The 20,204-nt window shown below is 36.0% G+C and overlaps 8 protein-coding genes and 1 long non-coding RNA gene across 9 annotated transcripts in view; 4 read left to right on the top strand and 5 right to left on the bottom strand.

Annotated features, from left to right (window-relative positions):
* Positions 1–5,384, top strand: part of LOC100634406 (cytoplasmic dynein 2 light intermediate chain 1-like) — a 22,687-nt gene extending 17,303 nt beyond the window's left edge. The window contains exons 14-15 of the mRNA XM_020000437.1: positions 4,882–4,974; positions 5,031–5,384. Of these exons, the coding sequence (XP_019855996.1) occupies positions 4,882–4,974; positions 5,031–5,120 (183 nt within the window). The 3' untranslated portion in view covers positions 5,121–5,384. The remainder of the gene's footprint in view (positions 1–4,881; positions 4,975–5,030) is intronic.
* On the top strand, positions 2,267–3,003 carry LOC109584622 (uncharacterized). The gene is made up of 2 exons (XR_002186087.1): positions 2,267–2,745; positions 2,795–3,003. It is a non-coding gene; the product is annotated as an uncharacterized LOC109584622 (long non-coding RNA).
* Positions 2,983–4,813, bottom strand: LOC109584620 (G-protein coupled receptor 161-like). The gene is made up of 2 exons (XM_020000439.1): positions 4,539–4,813; positions 2,983–4,255 (listed from the first exon to the last, which is right to left on the bottom strand). The coding sequence occupies exon 2, from the start codon at positions 4,220–4,222 to the stop codon at positions 3,155–3,157; it is 1,068 nt and encodes a 355-aa protein (XP_019855998.1). The 5' UTR covers positions 4,223–4,255; positions 4,539–4,813; the 3' UTR covers positions 2,983–3,154.
* LOC109584621 (uncharacterized) lies at positions 5,326–7,268 on the bottom strand. Its single transcript, XM_020000440.1, has 4 exons — positions 7,131–7,268; positions 6,856–7,054; positions 6,718–6,793; positions 5,326–5,576 (listed from the first exon to the last, which is right to left on the bottom strand). Exons 1-4 carry the CDS (start codon positions 7,215–7,217, stop codon positions 5,345–5,347), a joined length of 594 nt encoding a protein of 197 aa, XP_019855999.1. The 5' UTR covers positions 7,218–7,268; the 3' UTR covers positions 5,326–5,344.
* A 22-nt stretch (positions 7,269–7,290) lies between these two features.
* On the bottom strand, positions 7,291–8,379 carry LOC105313894 (TNF receptor-associated factor family protein DDB_G0272340-like). The gene has a single exon (XM_011407679.1). It carries the CDS (start codon positions 8,377–8,379, stop codon positions 7,291–7,293), a length of 1,089 nt encoding a protein of 362 aa, XP_011405981.1.
* A 141-nt stretch (positions 8,380–8,520) lies between these two features.
* LOC105313893 (TNF receptor-associated factor 5-like) lies at positions 8,521–9,617 on the top strand. Its single transcript, XM_011407678.1, has 2 exons — positions 8,521–9,548; positions 9,596–9,617. Exons 1-2 carry the CDS (start codon positions 8,521–8,523, stop codon positions 9,615–9,617), a joined length of 1,050 nt encoding a protein of 349 aa, XP_011405980.1.
* A 448-nt stretch (positions 9,618–10,065) lies between these two features.
* LOC109584624 (uncharacterized) lies at positions 10,066–11,154 on the bottom strand. Its single transcript, XM_020000442.1, has 3 exons — positions 11,037–11,154; positions 10,600–10,956; positions 10,066–10,538 (listed from the first exon to the last, which is right to left on the bottom strand). The coding sequence occupies exons 1-3, from the start codon at positions 11,080–11,082 to the stop codon at positions 10,198–10,200; spliced, it is 744 nt and encodes a 247-aa protein (XP_019856001.1). The 5' UTR covers positions 11,083–11,154; the 3' UTR covers positions 10,066–10,197.
* A 139-nt stretch (positions 11,155–11,293) lies between these two features.
* On the bottom strand, positions 11,294–12,759 carry LOC105313892 (E3 ubiquitin-protein ligase TRIM71-like). The gene has a single exon (XM_011407677.2). It carries the CDS (start codon positions 12,440–12,442, stop codon positions 11,372–11,374), a length of 1,071 nt encoding a protein of 356 aa, XP_011405979.1. The 5' UTR covers positions 12,443–12,759; the 3' UTR covers positions 11,294–11,371.
* A 4,213-nt stretch (positions 12,760–16,972) lies between these two features.
* Positions 16,973–20,204, top strand: part of LOC105313891 (uncharacterized) — a 14,218-nt gene continuing 10,986 nt past the window's right edge. Inside the window, exons 1-3 of the mRNA XM_020000434.1 lie at positions 16,973–17,113; positions 18,605–18,890; positions 19,029–20,014. Coding sequence (XP_019855993.1) covers positions 17,006–17,113; positions 18,605–18,890; positions 19,029–20,014 — 1,380 coding nt within the window. The 5' untranslated portion in view covers positions 16,973–17,005. The remainder of the gene's footprint in view (positions 17,114–18,604; positions 18,891–19,028; positions 20,015–20,204) is intronic.

Raw genomic sequence — 20,204 nt, 5'->3', positions numbered from 1 at the left:
AGACACTGATGGGGACATTATCACCCTCTCCTCTGATGAAGAGGTGACCACAGCTATAGCTGAGATACCCTCGGGCGGAGTCTGGAGGTTGGCAGCTCGTTTGGTCGAACCTCCTTCCAGTTCTTCCTCAGAAGGTCGAAAGGAGACACACCCACTTTTAGATCTATTTGAAGCACTATTGAATCCACTTCAGAGCGTACTTGATAAAGAAGAGAACAGGAGCAGAGAAGAGAAGAAAGAAGGAGAGGAGGAGGAGACTAAACAAGAGGAAACAACTGGAGAAGAAGGAGCCAGTCCCAATGAAGAAGGAGTCAGTCCCAATGAAGAAGGAGTCACTGCTGAAGGGAGTGAGACAGTAAAGGAAGATGAAACTAAAGAAGAGAAAGTCAAATCAAAACCCAAGAAAGACCAAGGTCCAGTCTGGACTACCTATGAGATAAGAATGGGTCCATCTCATAATAAATACTGTCAATGTCACAGGCACTTGCTGAGGCCACAACCATCACTCTTCAGTCTTCCCTCTTCACTCCTTTTTGAACCACCTTGTCTGGTTTTTTGAACGCGTCTGACCAGTTACTAAAACTCATTTCAAACTTTTAACATTATCATGTATTGTTGATATCAATTTATTCAATTTATTAATATTTACTAGTAATTATTGTTGTTGTGTTTAAAGTGTTTCATTGTTATCCCTTTCAATGATATTTTAAACCTTACAAAGTTAACTTTTGTTTTGTGTCATAGCAAAATAAATTTAGTGCCAGCCAATGCCATAATTATCATCATTTACAAAAAGCCAACATGAAATTAATTCACTATATTGTAGTAGTTGTACAGAGATTCATACAGGATTTATTGTAGGGGAGGGACACAACGAAAATTAACGGTAACATCGCATATTTTTGGGGGGATTTTTTGCCTGTGGAGGCATAAACTATTATACACGTGATTGCTAGTTTATTTCAATTGTGTAATGAACAACAGTGAAACATAGTAAGTATTAAATCATTTGTTAAAGTTACTCAGACTAATTAGGGGGGAAACTTAGAGTAGGGGGATTTCCTTCCCTCCTGTATGACATCCTGCTGTATGTACATGTACATGTATTGTACTTAGTAAGTACTACTGTAATTGTGAGTATGTACATGTACATGTACATTAGTTAAATCATCAATGTCTGTGTATGTCGCAAGTCACAACTGTATGGTCACAGAATGTATATTTCATCGGAATGTATACACAGAAAATATGAATTATGTGATACTTAATATGTCCTCTTCTATTCCTCATAGTCACTAGTTTACTAACAGTGTTTGTGGTCTGTTAGTCAATTTTCGTTATTTACTAACATACATTGATTTAATTATTGTGATGCTGGCCGCACCCTTTCCTGTTACCCTTCCTATTAGCTAGTGTCACTTATCAACACGTCTTATACCTTTCTTTACTACACGTCATCATTAATGATGTCATCTTGGAAAAACGAGCCATTTTTTCAAGATGACGTCCTTCCGTCAATGTGTCCCTGTAAATCATCAATGCCTATGTACAGTCAAACCTCTCTAAGACGGACACCTATGGGCCAGCCATCACTGTCCTTTATACAGAGTTGTCCTTAAATTGGAGGTTATCCCATGCTAATTAGACCAAAAAATCCGCCATTTTCTTGATGCACTTTAATTAGAAAGTCCGTTACGTGGACCGTATCCGTCCGTTGGAGGTTAATTTGTACACGTGTAGATGTGTGGGAACAGTAAATCTTGTTCGTTATACAGAATAGAGAGGTTCCGCTATACAGAGGTTCTTTTATACACTACCCAATGGCCTTATGGCCGGGACAAGAGCAACTGTACGTTATAGAGAGGTGTCCGCTAATTGGGGGTTTGTTTTAGAGAGGTTTGACTGTATGTCACAACTATTATAGTCACAGAAAACGTCATTAGAATGCATACATAGAAAGTATGAATTATGTGATACTTAATATGCCCTGTTTTATTACATTTTACTAACATTGTTTGTGGTTAGTCTGTGAATGTCTTTTATCTACTAATGCATATTGATTTAATTATCGTGATTCTGGCCGCACCCTTTCCTGTTACCCTTCCTATTAGCTAGCGTCACCTATCAACGCGTCTTGTACCACTCTTTGTTTGCTTAAGTGTCTATTGAACCTTTAAAGGTAGTGTCAATTTGTAAATCTTCAATCCTATGAATTTCAGTGAAGTACAGTAGCAAACGATGCATAACTTGAGTTATAGTTAATTTACTCTTTATAACATCATAACTGAAATTCACAACTCTTGTGTTGTATACCATACATTTACAGGAGAAACTATGATGTTTTGACTAAGAGGATATTGCCTGCACAGGTTTTGTAGTTATAATGTAGTAGTAGGCTATTGCCCACACTTTTTATTAGTTTATGATGCACCTTGTGGCACTTATTATTTTAAGGCTGGTTATGGTAACATTTCTGTCCTGTGATAACAGTCCTGTTTTTGTTAATGAAACTTATGAAAATTATGTGTTATTTTCAGTGTTTATGCATACGTGTATCTCAGTGGCAGTAGCTAATGGTATGTATCCTCCTGACGTCATGTAGCCTATCTTTTTTATCATGTCCCTTATGTGTTAACTCGTGTCACCAACTAGTCAACACAATGGTCAACTTGTGTTTATACTAATTCTCTCACTGTTAGATTTAGGAGGGAGTTTTGATCTCTCATATTTGGCCTACGTGTACATGTAGGTCTACTGAAATCTCCCATTTGTTAACTTTTGGTCTTTCACCTAGGTTAAACTCCCAAATTTTATTTCTAGATGCTAACAATGCTGTAACGTGATGGCTCATAATGTGGATATCTGTTAGTGGACTAGTGATAAATTTTATTCCCACTTGGATGCTTCTTTGTTGTGCGCTTTTATTGATTCCAACTTCTTTAGAATTTCATCTAAACTGTAAACTCAGTTAGAGTCATTTTCTTTGAAGTATAAGTTTTCTCATGGGATATTAAGTTAATAATAATTACCATTAAAACCACTAAAAGCTGAAAATAAAATTAATTTGTATATGTACACTCATAATTATATACACATATTTATATTATATAATGAGACTCACTCAGTTAGTGTCTGTATGTGCCTGTGAAACTGATCATACCACATGTTTGTCAATCTCTGATTCTCCGTTAAGAAACTGGCAGTTCGTTGAGTGGATGGTATCTCTCCTTGTTTCTGTTGGAGATGGCAGCTCGGTCGTCGCCGTTCTTTCCTGTTGCACTAAGGTGGATGCACGTAGCTTTACGATCCCGATCTTTATAAAAAGACTGTGAACAAAGTTCCGAACCTCGTACCTGAAATACGACTGGGCTAAAGGGCTCAGATTAGTCATTAGTAGTAGCATGAAGAACGCTGCGGCGTACCACGGAGGGGAGATGGTAAAAAACGGCCCAAAAACTGCTAGACTTAGCATGAGACTGTAACAGAGTATGTGTATTACGACAAGCGTCCCAAAGAGTCCGATGAGTTTTCTCTTCTGAGACAAGTACACGCTGTTTCTCGCTGTTTTTCTTGAGTTCCTTCTCCTCAGGAAATTTCTCGTGTAACAGAAAGTCCACGTGGACGAGATCACTATGATACCCCCTAGACTCAGTAGTATGAGAAAGAGATATATGGAGAACCCCAGCTGGCCCTCAAAGCCAGGGACACAGATCCCGTAACTCTCGGCAAACTCAAAGCTCCCCAGCCCATAAAAGGGCGGAGTGCTCAGTATGGCTGCTAACAGCCAAGAGAGCAGGACAATGAGAAGAGCTTTCTTGGTAGACATGTACTTGTGATACTCCATCGACTTGACAATAAAGAAGAGCCTGTCTAGAGATATTAGTGTTAGGCTCTCTGTCTCCACGATTAGGTTGTAGAGGAATATGTATGCAGTGGCTTGGCAGGTCTTTAGCTTTTGAGCATCAGTGGCACCAGTTATCCACTCACCAGTGGCACAAGTCACAACACAGAGTGGCATGAGAAATACAGAGATTAGAAGATTGCTGAGTAGCATGTTGGTTAGGAATATGTTTGATGGCTGTTTCCAAGCCTTGAAGTGACAGAGGGTCAGTAGGAGTACAAATGAGTTTGTGAGAAGTGCTACTACTGTTACTATCCCTATTGCTCCAGCTAGTAGAGGCCCATTGATCTCATCACTGAGAGTGAAGTTGGCATTCTCCATGTTTCCTGGATTTTATGTCTTCTTTGACTTTTCCTGTGTAGAAAGTTGTTTTTAGTACAAACATAGAATTGGCTAACAGAATAAAACAAACATTATCATACATTAAATTTGAGTGGGGGGTGGGTAGCTTAATGGCCCTAGCATTTTTAATATTAGGATGCTGCTTTGCTATGATAAATGTAACTCTGTAAGTTTTGAAAAACAAGAACCACTCACTCTACACAGCTACACTAATCCAGTCTTTTATGAAACTCAATGTCCCATGGTTTGACCCTTTACTTCTACTTAAGAAACCATTTAAAAACTTTAGCCTTACCAGCTGCAGCAGAAAAGGTTGCTATTTCATCCAAATTGATAAAGAACAGCTACTTTATTTACAAAGTGCCACCTCAAACTGCCATATTGAGTTGCTATGTCACACCCATCCCTCAATGAATATATTCCTTGTGGTCTATGAATTTACTCTTTCACAACAACAAGGCTGTCTAACAGGATGTCAACTCTCATCTTCTGCCAAGAAAATTAGAGCATTTTCCCAAAACTTACTGCCTGCAAAAAACAATTTAGTTATTGTAATAGACTAATAGTATCAAGTCTCAACTGTGTTGTTGTTTTATGTATATTATTTGTCTTTCATTATCTATTGTTTTTCATTTTAGGCTCCCAAAGATCATCAGATTTTCGATGATCCTTGTAAGGACTTGCGCTACAAGGAGCCAAGCATTGATTCAATGAGATCCCAAAAGGATGAGGTACATTAATGAAGGAGAACAAGAAAACATTGTTTTTTATATTTATATTTTTGCAGGAGCTTGAACGGTATAAGAAAGAGTGTGAGAGAAAAGCTAGGCAGAGGGAACAAGCTAAAATAAACTCCACCGGAAAGAGATCATCATAATTGAAAGCTTTGGGACTATTGTCTCAACTTGCTTCTATTGTACTACATTTACATCACTTACTTTTTAAAATTATTTTACTGCTCAACAAACTCTGAAATAAGAACATTATATTTTTTAATGATAATAAAAAATAATGTTTAAATTAAAATTTAGAAAATAAACTACACGTGTAATGTACAACTTATGAATAAATAAAATAATAATATATAATAAATTTTGTGGTCTAAAAATTTGTTGTATCTTCTATTGGTACAAATACAGGATTGTTGAGGGCTATGATCAGTTTATCCTCAGGAGGCTCAGAGGGAATGGAGAGAAGAGGATTATCGACAATATCCTGTACAATCCCAACCAAACTCTGACCAGTCGAATCAGTGGAGAATAATAAATCAGGATTAGAGTACGGGAGAGAATGACGCTCCATTAGCCACTGGTCTATCACAAGTAGTAACTCACTAAAAATAGAATTAGATTCATCAAAACATTGTCAGAATGGAGATTTCTCTCCTAGCAATTTTTGTTAACATACCCTGTATAAAGATTTTAAGCACAGAATTGCATTATTACAATAATATTATTCTTATGCCAATGCTGTACACAGCCCATGGTCTTTGACCAAAATTTGGAAGAGCTTTAAAGTTATTTGTAGAAAATCCAATTTTGTTTGGAATTAAGTTTCTATACAGCATAAAATGTACATGTAAAATTACCAAAATAGGGAAATTTCCCCTTTTCAATTTTGGCGAAATTTGGCCCAACACCCTGTACTATAGTACAGGGACTTTCGCCCAATTTTGGAGCAAATTTAAAAATTCATAAAAAATCTAATTTTAATTGGAACCAGCTCAAACTTCTTACACAACATAAGTACAGGTATATGCATCAGATAAAATTATAAAAATGAAGAATTCTCTCCTTTTCAATTTTGGCGAAATTTGGCCCAACACCCTGTACTATAGTACAGGGACTTTCGCCCAATTTTGGAGCAAATTTAAAAATTCATAAAAAGTATAATTTTAATTGGAACCAGCTCAAACTTCTTAAACAACATAAGTACAAGTATATGCATCAGATAAAATTATAAAAATGAAGAATTCTCTCCTTTTCAATTTTGGCAAAAATTAGCCCGAGACTTTGTACTATTATAGTATAGGCTGTCAAGCTTTGGTCCAATTCTTGAGCAAATTAAAAATGCATTAAAAATTAATTTTGATTAAAATCAACTCAAAATTTATATTGGACAAAATAGTACAGCGTATTTTATAGCCTTTTCATGCATTGTCACTAAAACATACTAACACAACCTTTAAATATACCGTACGGGTATAAAATTTCGTGGGGTATTAAATTTCGCGGATTTTGTGGGTGACTTCTCAACCACAAAAATTAATACCATGGAAATGCTCACTGCACATGCGCAGCACATGAAAATCAATGACTTAATGCAAGCGCACATGCAAAAACGTGAAATTTAACCCCCTAGAAATTAAAGAATTAAGAGATTTTCACTAAAATACTAAATTTTATACCCTCGAAAATTTTCTACCCATACGGTATATCATTAGTATTAACTCTTATAAAAGTGACAAATCTTACCGGTGTGAGCCAAGTAGCTGAGGCGTTTGAATGAGCGAAAACATGTCAATAAAACGAATGCCTCCAACATTAGCTTCTATTTAAAAACAGTTCATAAAAGTAGCAAATTAAGTTAATTACCACAACCCCATCTCTCACCTGTACTAATGGTAGGGACTATGTACATTATACTAATGCGGTCTTTGCTACTCAGTGTAGCGAGAGAATGAACCGACAGCGCTGAGATTTGATGCTCTTCCTTTAGGCGAGAGCTTACTAATAACTTAAAGTTCTCTTCGTTGCTTCTTATTTGATAAGAAGGAAGACTATGAGTGTTGACTGAAGGGATCAACCCAATCTATTCAAAATAATACAATAGTTAAAATCTTTTGTGCCCTAACAGGAAGCTACTCGTGTAAGTTGTAGTATTATACCTCGTAGTTTTTAGGGTTATAGAGTCTGCTTCTTTCTATTCTCCTCACAGGAACGTAGAGCAACTCAAACCGTAGAGTAGCAGCCATAGCTTCTCCTAGATCCTGCAGAATTGAGCCACACCCTTTTGCAAAATAAGTTTCCGGAGATAAACGGAAATTGTCAATAAAACCATGCAATAAAAACAAATCCAAGAAATGCAATGAGAATCACAAATATCACAACATACACTATTCTATTCAGTATCTTAAATTTCCTATAAAGTATCTTATGATCAGAACTCAACCTTTTAAAATTTTTCTCTAATTGTGCATGACTCCTTTTTAAATCTTCATGCATAAAATTCAAGGAATCGTGTCCAGATTTCAAAGAGTTGTATTTCTTCTCTAATGATCCTAAACTTTCTCTAAACTCATCTTGAGATCTCTTTAAGTTATCGGTAATCCTTTGGTAAGCAGTAACTAGTATACCGTGATGAGGGGTAGAGAGATGTGTCTCTAATTTGTTTCTCTTTGGCTTTTCACTGCACCCTAATGGCTTGTATATGCAATTGACTGGTGACAATGGGCAGTCACGCTCTAAATGATGATTAACTTGAGAGCGAGGGAAATTTGGTGTGTCACAGTATAGAGGACAACGAATAGGATACAGGTGGCATACAGAGTGATGCATATTATGAATATAGTTAAATGTTCCTTTAAGCCCACAGTATTTGCAATCATAAGGTCGTTCAATGCAATCCTCAGTAGTGTGCTTAGTAAGATCAGAACGACACACTTTAACCCCACATCCAAGGTGAGGACACGTCACGTCCACATAAGGGCAGTCCTTGTCAAGATGTTGCACCAGGTCTCTTAACTCTCCTTCCCAATTGCAGCCTGGTACACTGTCACTGTCATCATCGTTAATTATGGTAGCCTTATTTGTGCAGTATATAACTTGAGCTCCAAGTATACGGTCGTGACTCTTGTCCCTCACTAGATTAAATCTGGTACCCATTGATTTGCATATTGGGCAGGAGTAGGACTTATTTCTTTTGGAGGATTTGCCAGTCCATAGTGGCCTGAGTTTCATTGAGCAGTTTCCACAGAAGTGTCTACCACAGCACTCGGAAAGGTAGGGCTCTTGTATCAATATCTCAAAACACACTGGGCATTCCAAATCAAAATTCTCTGGCAGTTCTTTCTGAAACTGTATATCTCCTTTTGTAACAGGCAATTGCAAGCGAGCTGACAAGCTGTTGGCAGCCATCTTCGGGCCTTGATCACGTGACAAGAGTAAGGCTCAGGCTATAGCTGTGAGCGCGCCCAGCCTTTCTTCTTCACATAGATATTCATGATGATATCGATATCCTAGATTATCGCGTGTGTCTCTGATACCACGGCAAGGCATATGGCTTCAAATGAGGAGCTGCAAACCGACCCTACTGCTCTTACTTTATATAAAGACGACATAGAATTCAAAAAAGAAATCCCCAAAGATTTAAATATTGACTGCTCAATATGTCTTGCTGTGATATTGGACTCTCCATCTCAAGCCAGTTGCTGTGGACAACACTTCTGTGGCCCATGCATTGGAAAGGTGAATGCTTGTCCACAATGCCGAGCAGTTGGAGATAAATTCAAGGTTTTCAAAGACACAGATTTTGAACGTAGAGTTGGTTCACTCGAGGTTTACTGTCTAATGAATTGGGATAGTGATGATAGCTGCGATTGGAGCGGTGAACTGCGACACTTGCAAAGGCACCTGGATGATTCCTGCCCATATGTCGAAGTGCCTTGTCCAAATCATGGTTGTAATAAATCTGGGCTTTTACGTTGTGATTTGAAAGAGCACGTTAAAAAGTATTGTCCCATGAGGCCATACAAGTGTCGACATTGTGATTTCCGAGACACTCATAAATTTGTGACAGAAATTCATTACGATATCTGTCCTCTTTTTCCTGTCTGTTGCCCATTGAATTGCTCGAAAGGAAAAACTTTTCCTCGTAACGAGATTGAGGATCATATAAAAAGAGATTGTCCATTACAGCCTGTGGAGTGCACGTATAGTTGGCTTGGCTGTGAAGAAAAACCAGCAAGAAGAGATCTCAACCGTCATTGCTCTAAGCAGCATAAATACATACTTTCAGATGTATGTAAAGAACTCTGTCATGAGTCACAAAAAATGGCAGATGGTCTGAATGCTAATGAAACCCATTTAGAGCATTACAAGACTGAGCAAGGCCGTGTAGATGAAAAAGTGTCACAGCTTGAGAAAAAAGTCACCTTACTTGAGCAACAACTGAAAACAAATGAAAAATCTCACAACGAAAGAACTCGACATCTTGAACAGGCTGTCACTGAAATGAATAGAGAACTTCAGCAGAAAATCCGTGCCTTGGATAGAGAGCGTGCCAATTTACAGTCTTCCTGTAATAAGTTAGAATTGGTGTTATTGGTTATGTTTATAGTGTTAGTTATTTTAGTGTTAGTTATAGTGTTAAGTAATGTATTCTTGTTGTTGATTATTGTTGTAGCGTGTTTTATTTACTATTATCATAAGGATCTTATATTTTTATTGATTTTGCTTCATATATACAATAGTTAGATTACAATATGATTCATTTATGACTTTTCTACCTCTCACTATAGTGTGTGCCTCACTTTATTATAAAAATTTAATTTTATTAATATTGTTATAAGTTAATAACAAACAGCTGAATAAGCCCAATTGATGTCACAGTTGGTAAGCACTAAAATCTGTAGTTTCATCTTTTATCGGCTTGTTATTCTTATAGTAACTCTAGTAGTACTGAAAAACAGCTAGCAGCATTTAAAATTCAGTACGTAATGTTGAATATAAACTTTACAAAATGAATCAATTATTTTGTGGGTGTGTCTGGAGGTGAGTATCAGTATTCTACCATGCCTAGTTGCAATTGACCAATCAGATTGCTTGATTTTAAAAGCAAAGCATTCATGAGACATAAGTGAGAACAAAAGTGAAACATGCAAACATTAGTAGAAAAATTTATTTAGTCTAGTAATTAATATTTATAAAAATTAATTATTATTAACCTCTGTAGTATTAAGAAGACGGAGAAATATCAATTTTTTCGGCACAAGAGCTTTCCCCAATTTTTTCAATTGCAGTCTTCAGCGAGGACCAAATGGGTCCACCTTTCTCAGTAACTTTATCTCTCTTGTTCACCCACAGTGACAAACATTCAGTCAAACATTCAGCTGTCTTTCCCCGACAGTTAGCTTCAATATCATCAAGTGTGTGCTTGTAAAGGCCCAGCTGTAATCCTAAGAGACTCCACTTGTGCGTTGGGAAATGAATCCTTGTCATTGTCTCCATTAATACATCTAGATCTCTGTAATCCAGTTCATCTTTGTTAGATTTCTTTATTTCTTTACTTGTTTCTTCTATTATAAACAGATCCAGGTTCCATTATTGTGATAGGAACATATATACATATATACATACCTTTTTCTATCGTGTTTGTTTCGTCACCAGTTAATTCTCTTTTCATGCTTCTTCCCAGCCCTTTAAGTGTTTGATCCTCATGTTTAAGAAGAGCATTACAAATACGAAGAAGGAATTGCTTAGGATCAGCTGTCAAACGAGACTTTAACTGTCTATAAAGTTCCCTTACTACAGAGCTCCCTTTCTGATACTCACTGGATGGTCTACTAGTCACATCACTGACGAAAGATTCTGACAATAGCCCATCACTGTGCAACCTGTCCAACAGCCGATCAAAATTGAATGATTTTCCAATATTCTCACTAAGGTCTGGGATATTTCTAAGAAATATTTCCGCTGGACTAATTTCAGTTGCACCTAATGGAAAAATAATGTTTCATGACAATGCTACACTTCCTTTCAGACATTAATATTACAATCATGTTATTCAGTCTTACCTGCCATTTTGAAAACAGTGGTTGCCAGGAAATGGAATTTTATCATAACTATGACTTTATTCACTGCACTGCCTACAATTAATGAATACCTTAATAGATCTGTAAAGATAAGAGAACTAAAGTAAACAAACTATACACCAATAGATCTATTAGAGGACAGTAATTACAAATTTACAATACAATCTAGACTTTATAATGTAGCACATGCACTCATGCAGTTATGTTATGCATGTACATATCTGCACTGACAAAATTAGTTCTAGTTATAGATAAATTTTAAACAGAAATAATGAGAACACTTTAATTTCATTACCACAGCAGTTTATAAAAATAGCTCAATAAACAACAAGTCGATTATTGTAATAATCACAAATGTACAAAAATCCTTCTTTGTCAAACGTCAATCCTTTGGGACTATTAAACTCGTCAATACTGCTGCCTTCTCTTCCAAAGCTGCTCACAAAAAGGCCCTCATTGGTAAAGACTGAAATACGATGATTGTTCCATTCACTAACATACACTAGGCCAGTAGCTGTATTATCGATTGTAATACCTATTGGACTGTTAAGCTGTCCAGGACCAGACCCTTCATTACCAAATAAAGCTACAAATGCCCCATCTGGAGTGAAATATTGAACACGATGATTCACCCAATCTGTAACATACACGAATCCTTGATTGTCAATGGCAATGTCTCGTGGATACAGAAACTGCCCATTTGCTGAGCCCTTACTACCAAAGAAATGAGAAAAGGTCAAATCAGGATTCAAGACTTGTATATGGTGATTGCCACTATCAGCAACATACACCTGTCCTGTTATAGGAGAAATAGCAATACCAACAGGATACTTAAACTGAAGTGGTTCTGTACCCTCTTCACCTACCGATGCTAAACAGTCTCCATCTATGTTTATCTTCTGGATCCTGTGACTATCAGACACTAGAATAAATTTGTCAGACGTAAAAGCAACTCCATGAGGAGAAAGAAACTTAACATTACCAGTTCCTTCTGTCCCTCCAAATGACTTCACTTTCATTCCTTCTCTATCCATTATTGTAACACGGTCCCCAAGACTTTCACTTACCATCAGATATCCATCATCACTTACAGCAACTCTCCAGGGATAATTAAGCTCGTCGATGGTACGTACTGGAATGATGTTATCAAGGTAAGGATTGAAAGGGATGACCAGGGATGTGCCTTCAAGCTGTACATCATACACTTGAATTTTAACCCTATGAGTATCGTGTGAAGAAGGGTTGCATAGTATTTTGTATACTCCAGAATGAGTACTAGTGGCAATGACTGTAGCATCGATTGGCTCATTGCCATTTCCAACTGGTACTAGGCTACACCTCAGAGAAGAGTGGGGAACTGATAGAAGAGATGAATCTGGTGCCTCCATGATTAGTGAAAATGAAACCTTTCTCTCCTTTGGAAGATGCTCAAAGCAATCTATCTTTTTTACTCTGCATTGCTGTATAGTGCAGTTCCTGAAATTATATCTCCAATGTGTCGAAGTGATCTGACGTCTTTGCTTAAAACGATGTCTGCTTCAACTTTAGGTAGTAAATCTTCAGCACTAATCAGTGTAGTAATCTCATTCATATGCTTTTTCATTTGTTCCTTAGAGCTTAAGATTTGAGGCGGAGTACCTGTCTTCAGACTCTTTTCCACATAATTCTCAACTTGTTCCAGATGCTCTAAACTTAACTGACCAGCCTGCTTCTGCTGTGTGTCACAGCTCGCAAGAATTTTTCAAAATATTTTACTTAGAGACTAGCTGAATAACAAAGAACTCTCTTTCAAATAAGGCCAACTGGCTTTATATATGCACAAATTATTAATAATTAGTTAATTAATTAATATACATTAATGGTAATAATCCAGTTTCTATACAGTTCCATGACACTGTGATAGTACCTTTAGTTTGGTACTTGTCACTCTCTTTGCTTGGTCGGTTAATTTCCTCTCCGACTGATGAAGATCCCCTATCATTTCCTCAACCATTTCATGTATCTCCTCTAACACTCTTTCTCCTCTCTCCCCAACATCAATTTCTCTCTTGGTCAAAATAGAAAGCATGTTTTTGACGGTTGAAATTTTTTCTTTAACAGGAACAAGAAGTTGTTCTAAATCCTCATAGTGCTTAGTATAGCTATCAGCCATTAGCTTATACTCATGGCCTTTATGAGTGAGTATAGCACAATCCCTACATATGGTGTTGTCACAGGTTTCACAGAAATACTTCAATGGCTCGTCATGACTGGGCACTGAACAAGGGGTGGGTGGCTCCTGCTTCAATTTAAACATTTGAGAAGAAGAGACCACTTCATTGAGACTTGCCAGCTGATGGTTTGATGTTGGCCCCCATTTTCTATGTACCAAATCACAATCAGTACAAAGAAACTTACTGCAGTCAGTACAATATCCATTGGAATTCGCTATAGTGCAGTTGTCACAAGTGACATACTCATCATCGGCTACTTTCTTTAATAGATTGTGTATCTCGTTGAGGTTTTTGATCTAAAATGCAACAGGAAAGGCTCCTGCTCCTCCTTCTGGTAACACAACACAATGATGACAAGTAGGGCAAGAGAGGCAGTGGGTCTCATTGATCTTATCCAGTGGTAATCCTTCCAGACAGAATTGATAGAAAGAGTGCAGACAAGGTAAGGTCTTAGGGTTAGTAAAGAGGTTTAGACATCCAGGACAAGTGAGTTGCTCCTCCAGTTTGAAGAAACAAGGAGTAGATGCCATTCCTGTATAACAAGTAAAATTGTCAAAAGTGGACAAAGAACAAAAGAGAGCAATAAAGGTGATGAAAATCTGGCAAAATAAACAACAGAACTCGAATTGAAGGGCAGCTGTGAGAGCCTTGAAATATTCCTGCCCTTGTGAGACTATAGCTCAGGTGAGACAAGTTTTGACAGCTACAATAATAATGAAACCATCGCCTTCACCACAGCCATTAGAGGGAATGCTGACCTTAGAGCTACATGGACATGTACATGTAGGATTTTTACAGTGGTCATAGGCTCAAAGGCACACTGCCTTAAAAATTTGCTTTATTCATCAATTATCAATTTTAATTGGTAATAAAGAAGTCAGCCTGTAACAAGAGTACTCTATACATGTAAAACAAATGGCTAGTATATGTGTAATTAAGATTACTGTTGTTGATAATAATGATAAGAGATTTACATGGAGATAATGCTAATGTGACAGTTTTAGTGCATTATAAGTCTGCTTGCCTCAACAAGGATATCAGGTCAACCTACAATCATGTGCTAATCAAGCACCACATAATGAAGATCAAAGTTTAAATGAAACTGATATATTTTGGGTTCCAACAAAGCATGCATGCTTCATGAGCTGACAAGCACTACAATAGCATATGGAGCAACTTTAAAAATTTATAAAAATTCAATTTGGATCAGAATAAACTCAACTTTCTACAAGACGTAAGAACATGTACATGTATATCAAAAAATACAATTGAAGAATTTCCCTTTTCAATTTTGGAGAAATCTGGCCTGAGACCCTGTACTGTAGCACATAGACTTTTGCCCAATTTTGGAGGAACTTTTAAAAATGATAAAAATTTAATTTTGGTCGGAACCATAATGAACCAGTTATTACATGTACATGCACATGCAATAATTAAATTAACTGATTATCATTACCTAACTGTACCATAATATCAGGACCTGTACAATTATTATATAGGTAAATAAATTCATGAGTGAAGACTACATAATAATCCATTATTTTCTTACAAGGCAGTACTTTTGATGCTATCAAAGGTATGATCAAGTGTCCTTAACTTGTTGAATAGCTTCCTCTCATCTAACGCACTAAACAACCTAAATATAATATTAACACTGATATAAACAATATAATATTAACATTAATGTATCAGCACTGATATTATTAACACCAAAATATTAACAATGATATTAAATTAACATCAATACATTAAGACTGATACACTAACACTGATATGTTAACACCAATATTAACACTGATACATTAACACTAATTTTTAACATTGATATACATTAACATTAATACAACAACACTGATACTAACATACATGTACAAGAATTAAATTCTTTCATAGCTATTTTTGATGAAAAATTTGGCCAAGTACTAAAGGCTAGATGGTTATTGGTTCAATTTTTGAGCAACTTAAAAATTCATAATTTTGATCGAAATCATGTGAAATTTATACAAGATAAATATCAAAAAATTATAAAAATATTTGGTCAATAGTACAGGGTGTTTTGCCCTTGAGCAACGTTAAAAATTCATTAAAAAATCCAAATTTGATTGGAATTAGCTCAAAGTTGATACACAACATAAGGACAGGCATGTATCAAAAAAATTATAAAAATGAAAAATCTTACCTAGTCACTTTGAAAAAAATTGGCCAAAGACCAAAGGCTATAGCCTTTGGTTGTTGGCTTAGTTTTTGAGCAACTTTGAAAAATCATAAAAAAATTTAAATTTGATCAGAATCAGCTCAAGTTTTCTACAAATGTATCAAAAAATATTAAAATGGAAAATTCTCTCCTTTTGATTTTTTGTCAAAATACTCAGTACTACATATAGAATAGTAGAGGGTCTTACAATCTACTGACAAAAAGCTACATCAGCACTGTGCTAAAATCCTGTGGGGAAACCCTAGTGTCATCCTCTGTTTTTCATTTTCATGGTAAAATATCTTCATGAGTTTACATTGCAACAAATTTCATAAGTACAATATACATCCACAAATACGCAGCAGTTATTACTACTAAGGAAATTATTTAATTGATGGACTACATGATATGCTTGCATGTACACATGTACAAAGTGTAAAGGAATTTATCAGAATAAAAGGCTAATTACTACACTATTTTACAAATTTACAATTCTTAATACATCAATACATGTACATTGTACATGCATTTCTCATTTTTATACGATACTATCTGAGATACATTTGTACATTAGTCTTGTTTATTTCATCATAATTGCATATGTACAATAATTGTATATACATGTACAACAGAGCATGCAGTCACATAGTAGATTAAACAAAACTATAAGTCTGGGCTTAAATAAGCCTCCCACTGTTTTTGATGTGACACCTACAATGTACATGTACATGTATGTCTCCAATTTAAAAAAAAATCATAACTATACATTAAATTTTAGCAATCACATACATGTACACTGTGTATGCATCAATATTTCAGAATTGTTATTTTGTACTTACATAATGCCAATTGTTATTGTTTCTCTTGTCACTTTATAATAACAAAGCCATTAGTCCAGGATCAGAGAGCAACAACCCTGATATTAGGATACAGGCCCCTTTCATTATAATACTGTATACTTTATAACACGACGTTTATGAATCAATGGCGTAAGCTGCAAAAAACAAAGAAAGAGTACAAGTGAGTCAAAGGTGTAGGTTGGACTGTAGTGCATATTTAGGTAATGTGGCAATAGATTTAATTTTGTTTGGTCATTTAGCAGCTCCTATTACATAAGTACATATGTCCTAAGTCTAATTAGCATGTCAGTTGCATGCATAGTTCCCAAAGTTATCTATACCTCCTGTGAATACAACTACAGTAATTCCAATTTAATTCATAGTTTTTACCCACCCACATATCTCCCAGATCACATCACACATTGCGGCTCCCCTTACCCTGGCCTCCTGCAGTTTCCTCATTCATTGTTATTTCTTTAAGGCTCAAACTTTAGATAAGACTAGACTTTCTCATAGATAGACATCATCAGTGATCTAAATAAAAACATAGATATTATAAATCATTGATTTAATCATTACTCTAATATCTATGATTTTATTGATTTAATTATCAAATGATTGACCACACCTTTTTAGTGCAGTCGATCGAGTCACTGCAGTGCGCAACTCGCATCTCTCAGCTGACAAGAGAAGAAGCCTAAAGTTATGGATGGTGATGGGCCTGATGGCGAGTCCTTTGGTCAAAGGAGGCCTCCTTTGTATGAGATGATTAAGAATATATTGAGGGAGTACCCTAGTGGACAAATATTTAAAGTGAGGAATAAGTTAGTCTACATGTAGGAATATATTATGGGATATGTGGAAGATTTCATGCACTCATGCTAGGATGACATTTATAGCTGTGTAAAGAGTCCAAATCGTAGAAACTTTAGTTTTTATGTTTAAACGTTATGATTGATGAAGTTTATTTCCTTTGCTTGCTTTCTTTACCATTAGACCACAAAGTGCACTGTCATCCCATGCCGCCTTTATTAATCAATTCAATGAAGGTTGGGCTACACGCTATAATTTATTGGGGTAATTCCCTGACTTAGTGCTTACTTGTAAAGCTAAACCACAATCCAGCCTTCGCTCTTACATGTACTGTAGTTTTACTGATGTAGCTCACAGTGGGGTTTCCCACTAGATTATTGTTAAACCTTTGTCTAAGACCCTGTACTGTATGTAGCATAGGGACCGGTATTTCACCAAAATTGGTTGGGTGAAAATTTTTTATTTTTATAATTTTTCCTGTTAGATATACATGTACTTATGTTGCGTAGAAAGTTTGAACTGATTCTGATTAAATCTGGATTTTTTATGAATTTTTAAAGTTGCTCAAAAATCAGGCCAAAGTCCCTGTACTATAGTACAGGGGTTTTGGCCGAATTTTGCCAAAAATGGCTGCATGAGATTTCTTCACTTCTATAATTTTTTCTGATACATATACATGTACTTATGTTACATAGAAAGTTTGAGCTGATTCCGATCAAAATTGGATTTTTTAATGAATTTTTAAAGTTGCTCAAAAATTGGATGAAAGTCCCTGTACTATAGTACAGGGACTTTGGCCAAAATTTGCCAAAAATGGCTATGTGAGATTTCTCCACTTCTATGATTTTTTCTAATACATCTACATTTACTTACCGGTATGTTTCATAGAAATTTTAAACTGATTCCGATCAAAATTGGATTTTTTATTGAATTTTTAAAGTTGCTCAAAAATACAGGGATTTTGGCCAAATTTTGCCAAAAATGGCCATGTGAGAATTTTAATAATTTTTTTCTGATGCATGTACATGTTCTTTATGCTAAAGGTGTTCCAAAAGCTGACTACAATACATGTAATTCTTGTCAACTTATGAAGCATGCTTTTTAGCTCATTTAGCATGCTTTGTGAGAAACCCTGGTAAGTAGAACAGTCACACACACTATTGTTACAGTCCCAACTTATTTATGTTTCATATTCATATGCCTCTCATTTTGTTTCTGCTGTAATAATAATAATAATATTAATAATAATAATGAGATAATAAATTGATGAGCATGAAAAATGTGGCTTACAATAATTATAACACTTGTTTAAATCAAATGTTCCTATTGTTTGTGAATACCACCAGGAATTACCCTTTGTGTTGTTATTATACATTTTTACTAGCCTTGCCACTTCTGGCTACATGTGGGCAAGGTTTTTTTATGGGTATGCTCTGAATGATTCTCCTGTAATTGTGATATGTAATAGGGATTTTTGATTCTCTTCTTTAGGAGATAATACAAAATGCTGACGATGCTCGGGCAACTGAGGTCAAATTCTATTTGGATTGTCGGGAACTACAAACACTCCCACCTTCACTTATAGCAGCTGATAGTAGTGCTAAGCAGCAGCTGCTACAACAGTTCACTGGACCTGCTTTGATTTCCTATAACAATGCTCCTTTCAGGAAAGAAGACTGGGAGAGTATACAGAGTCTTCAGCAGAGTGGTAAAGCCAAGAATCCACACAAAGTTGGAAAGTTTGGAATTGGATTTAATTCTGTTTATCATATTACTGGTAAGACAGAGAAGTTATTCATTCTGCTAATATTACACCTACTGGGAATTTTACTAATGATATTCATGATTATTTTTAATGTGTAATGATATTCATAGTTTGTGTTTATGTGAATCATGAGTTCATTTTTATTTTTAGACCTACCAGTTATCCTGAGTCAAAACTATTGTGGATTCTTGGAGCCACAGGAAAGAGTGTGGAAGGGAGAATCAGGTAAAGGATTTTACTTAGAAAAGTTAACAAATAAATATCAAGAAGCACTGGAACCCTTTGATGGTCTTTGCGGTTTTTCAAAGCATAACCCGAGCTACCAGGAAAAGACCTTGTTCAGGTTTCCTTTGCGTAACATAGAATCAAATCTTTCCAGTGACATGTACACCATTGATAAGCTTCATAGCCTGCTTCACACATTAAAAGAAGAAGCCCAGTATTTATTAGTTTTCCTAAGATCAGTTTGCTCAATTGAAATATGTAAAATCACTGAGAGCAATGAGACAGTATCGTTATTTAAAGTCAGTGTGAGTCAGAGAGATTATGAGTCGCGATTATCTCAACAGAAACAGTTAATCAGTCGCATTGAATCAACATTTACTGGTCAATCACAGTATAGCGTACGTGATATCATCAAAGATGTATCACGTTTTAATATTGAGAAAATTGATCATGGTACAGTCAGTAATTACGACTGGCTAGTTGTTAATCAGATTGGTAGCAATGACAATGATGTTATGCAATTGGCAGAGAAGCAGCATATTCTTCCTTGGGTTGGCACAGCTATTGATTTAAAGGATCCTACATGTATTGCAAACGGACGTATTTTCTGTGTGCTGCCTCTACCTGTTGAAGATCAGGCACCTTTTCATGTTCACGTTAATGGAACATTTGCTATTAGTAGTAACCGCCGCTCTCTGAAATGGGAAGCACAAGAAAGGAAAGGAGATGAAGAGGGAACTTGGAACAAGTATTTAGTGGAGAAATGTCTTCCTTCGTGTTACTTCAAGTTAGTTTCTGAGCTGATGGAGTTGCTGATTGATCCTAGCACAGTGTACAGTTGTTGGCCTGACATCATAAGAGTCAATGGTACCCCATGGTCTGGCGTATTGGGTCCATTTTACCAGTTACTAGTAAGCAATAGTAAGGCTGTACATACTTTGTCTGCAGGAGGAAGATGGATTAGTGTTAGTGATGCAGTTTTTATAATTGATGAAGTACCTCCAGCAGTCAATGATGCTATGATTAAATGTAATGTCAATTTAGTTAAAATTAATGATAGTTGTAGTGAAGCGTTAAAGAAATACTACAGTCTCAAAGCAC

Source organism: Amphimedon queenslandica, unplaced genomic scaffold (assembly GCF_000090795.2).
Source record: "Amphimedon queenslandica unplaced genomic scaffold, v1.1 AMPQUscaffold_13191, whole genome shotgun sequence".
NCBI classification, from domain to species: Eukaryota; Metazoa; Porifera; class Demospongiae; order Haplosclerida; family Niphatidae; genus Amphimedon; species Amphimedon queenslandica.
The sequence above is the reverse complement of the archived record's forward strand: the minus strand, read 5'-3'. Positions and strand labels throughout refer to the sequence as shown.